General features: G+C 44.0%; 1 protein-coding gene across 1 annotated transcript; it reads left to right on the top strand.

Moving 5' to 3' along the window:
- Window positions 1-1763: 1763 nt before the first annotated feature.
- On the top strand, window positions 1764-2642 carry LOC112343986 (pentatricopeptide repeat-containing protein At1g09410, mitochondrial-like). Its single transcript, XM_024668110.1, has one exon. It carries the CDS (start codon window positions 1764-1766, stop codon window positions 2640-2642), a length of 879 nt encoding a protein of 292 aa, XP_024523878.1.
- Window positions 2643-3024: the final 382 nt, after the last annotated feature.

Here is a 3024-nt window from a genome sequence, read left to right as displayed (position 1 = left end):
AGTGGATGGGATTCTTTACTACAATGGCTATATATATTTGCCACAGGTGGATGTGTTAATTACTTAGGTTTTATTCCACTATCATGATCGTCCAGTGACTGGTCATTTTGGGGGGAAGAAGATATATGAGTTGATTAAGCACAATTTCTATTGGAGGAATATGAAAGCTGATATCCTTGAGTACTATAAGTCATGTGAGCTCTGTCAGCGGGTAAAGGTGCGACGGGAGAAGTCGGGGGACTTTTGCAACCTTTACCTATTCCTCAGAGCCATTGGTGTAATATCTCTATGGACTTCATCACTTGTTTGCCACGAACATAGAGGCAAAAAGAGCAAATATGGGTCATAATGGATCGTTTGACGAAATATGTGCGGTTGTTGACTCTTCGAAAGAGTGTCACTGCCTTAGACTTGGCTGCAGTTTACTTAGAGAAGGTTTTTCCTGATTTTGGTTTGCCAGAGGACATCGTTAACAATCGAGATTCAAAGTTCACTAGTGGATTTTGGAAGAGCTTTACAAAGGCTATGCAAGTGACTTTGAAACTCTTGAGTGGAGATCATCCTCAAACAGATGGGCAAACCGAGCGTGTGAATCAGGTGGTGGACAATATGCTATGCTATAGCATTAGTCAAAGGCAAGGACAGTGGGATCTATATCTTTCATTGGTGCAATTTACTTACAACAATAACTAACACAGTGGAACCAAACTAAGTCCTTACTTTGCCATGTTTGGAAGGCATTCTCAAACAACAGTGGAGTTGGAATTGCATTTAAGTAAGGATGTTCAAGAAAAGTTTCATTCAGAGGCGACTAATCTGGCCACGGAATTTGATGAGATTCTGGTGGTGTGCAAATGGAATTTGTAAGTAGCTCAGTTTAAAGCAGAGAAGTTTGCTAATGAATATCGCTAATTCCGGGAATATAAGATGGGTGATCTCGTCTTTGTATGAGTGATTTTTCCGTCAAGTGAGCAGTGAAACACTTTAGTGCCTTTGTGGAATGGGAAGAGTGATAAACTTTTTAAGAAAATTCATTTAGTATTTTATGTTAGCCAATTGAAAAGTATACTATCTTGGAGTGATGGGCCCAATGCTTCCTTAATGTATATGACTATAAAATATGGATCAAGAGCTTGAGCAGGGTTCCTTAGAAAATGTAATCACTAGTACAATTTGTCCTTGGGACAAAGACTTTGTTTGGGGGGAAGAATTGTTAAATGCAAACTTTAACCACATGGTCAATATTAGTTAAAGGGAGGCTCAAGGGTTTATGGAGGTAGCTCAGGGTGAGGAACTTTAAAAAGAAGCATAATTTAGTTTAGGAAGACTAAATCATTGACTTTTTGTGCTGTGTCATAACACAATTGTTGTTCATGATGTGAAGAATGTCATGGATGGGGACATAACATTGGAACTTGTGCCAAATGTCAATAATATGATAAAAAATATTCTTATTCTCTTTCGACATTTATGGATAATAGGAGTTCTATTTCTTGTGCTTCTTCTCTATCACCAACAAATAACAAAAGTCCTCCTATTCTCTCTCCTCCACTCTCTTTCATAACATGCAATATAGAATTAATGGAGGATGAGTAGTTTATGTTTGTTTTTGCTGGAGTCGTAAATAGTATAAATGTGATGATCTTGGTGGACTTTGGCTTAGCAATTTCCTCTATTCAGTGTTTAATTGTTTGAAGTTTCATTATAGCAAGTCTCTTGTACTTCTGTTTACTAATCATAAGTCATCAGCATAGATATTATGTATGGAAACGCTGGTTCTCTACGCGTGGTGTGGGCATTTGGAGGAATCGAGAAGGATCTTTGATGCATTGCCGGCCAAGAACATCGCGTTGTGGACGGCGCTCGTGAGCGCGTATGCCGAGAGTGGGCATCCGGGCGAGGCCAAGGCAGCATTTGATCGAATGGCGGTGCAGGACGTAGTTTCCTCCACTGCGATGGTCAAGGCGCTGGGCGATTGCGGGCGGATTGGATCGAGCAAGGCGGTGTTTGATGCGATGCCCAAGAGGAACTGCAAGACGTGGGCGATGCTGCTGCGGGGATTTGCTCGCGGCGGAGAGATTGGGCGAGCGAGAGAAGTGCTGGATCGGATGCCCGAGACGAATGTGGTAGCGTGGACGATCCTCGTGCAGGGTTTCGCGCAGCACGGGCGAGTGGGCGATGCGAAGGCCGCGTTTGATTCCATGCCCGAGAAGAACAGCATCACTCGCGCGGTGATGCTCGTCATGTTTGCGGAGAATGGATTCGTGGAGGAGGCGGAGGATGTCTTCCAGGAGATTGTCCACCGAAACGCGATCCTCTGGGGGGCGATGCACTGCTGCTATGCCCAAAATGGGGATTTGATTCAAGCCAAGAGTTTGTTTGATAGGATGCCTCAGCACAGCATACTTTTGTGGACGATTATGATCAAGTCATACGCACAAAAAGGCGACGCTGATCAAGGAAAACAATTGTTTGAAGCAATGCCACACAGAGATCTTGTTTCATGGAACTCGATAATCGCTGTTTATGCCCAGAGAGGTCGTTTCAAAGACGCTATACGAGGGTTCTTTGTGTTGCTGCTGGGATTCCTATTTATGGAACACAATTCTCGTGGCATACGCTTTAGATGCAAATATTTGTGAGGCAAAGAAGACGTTTGATAGAATACCAACTTGGAATTTGGTCTCCTGGAACACGATGCTAGCAGCATATGCCCAGACCGGCCATGCGTATTCTGCGATCCAGCTATTTTGGGCGATGTTTCTTCACGGCTTTGATCCCGACAAGGCAGCGTTTGCCCTCGTTTTGACGGCGTGTAGCCATCCGGGGCTCGTCAAGGAAGCAGTAAGCTACTTCACGGCAATGAGCTTTGACAATGGATTGGACCCTTCGCAAGACCACTACACCTGCATTGTTGATGCTCTAGGACGGCTAGGGCGATTGGAAGAGGCCGAGCATGTCCTGGAGAATATGCCTTTGCCAGCTGATGGAGTTGCATGGGCAACTAGGGTTAAGAACCTTATA

The sequence above is a fragment of the Selaginella moellendorffii genome, unplaced genomic scaffold (genome assembly GCF_000143415.4).
Source record: "Selaginella moellendorffii unplaced genomic scaffold, v1.0 SELMOscaffold_427, whole genome shotgun sequence".
Taxonomy (NCBI): Eukaryota; Viridiplantae; Streptophyta; class Lycopodiopsida; order Selaginellales; family Selaginellaceae; genus Selaginella; species Selaginella moellendorffii.
Note: the sequence above shows the minus strand (reverse complement) of the source record. Positions and strands in the feature narration are given on the sequence as shown.

What these genes read in the sequence shown, in the direction of transcription:
- LOC112343986 (XM_024668110.1), top strand. Translation starts at nt 1,764, where the DNA reads ATGGAAACGCTGGTTCTCTACGCGTGGTGTGGGCATTTGGAGGAATCG.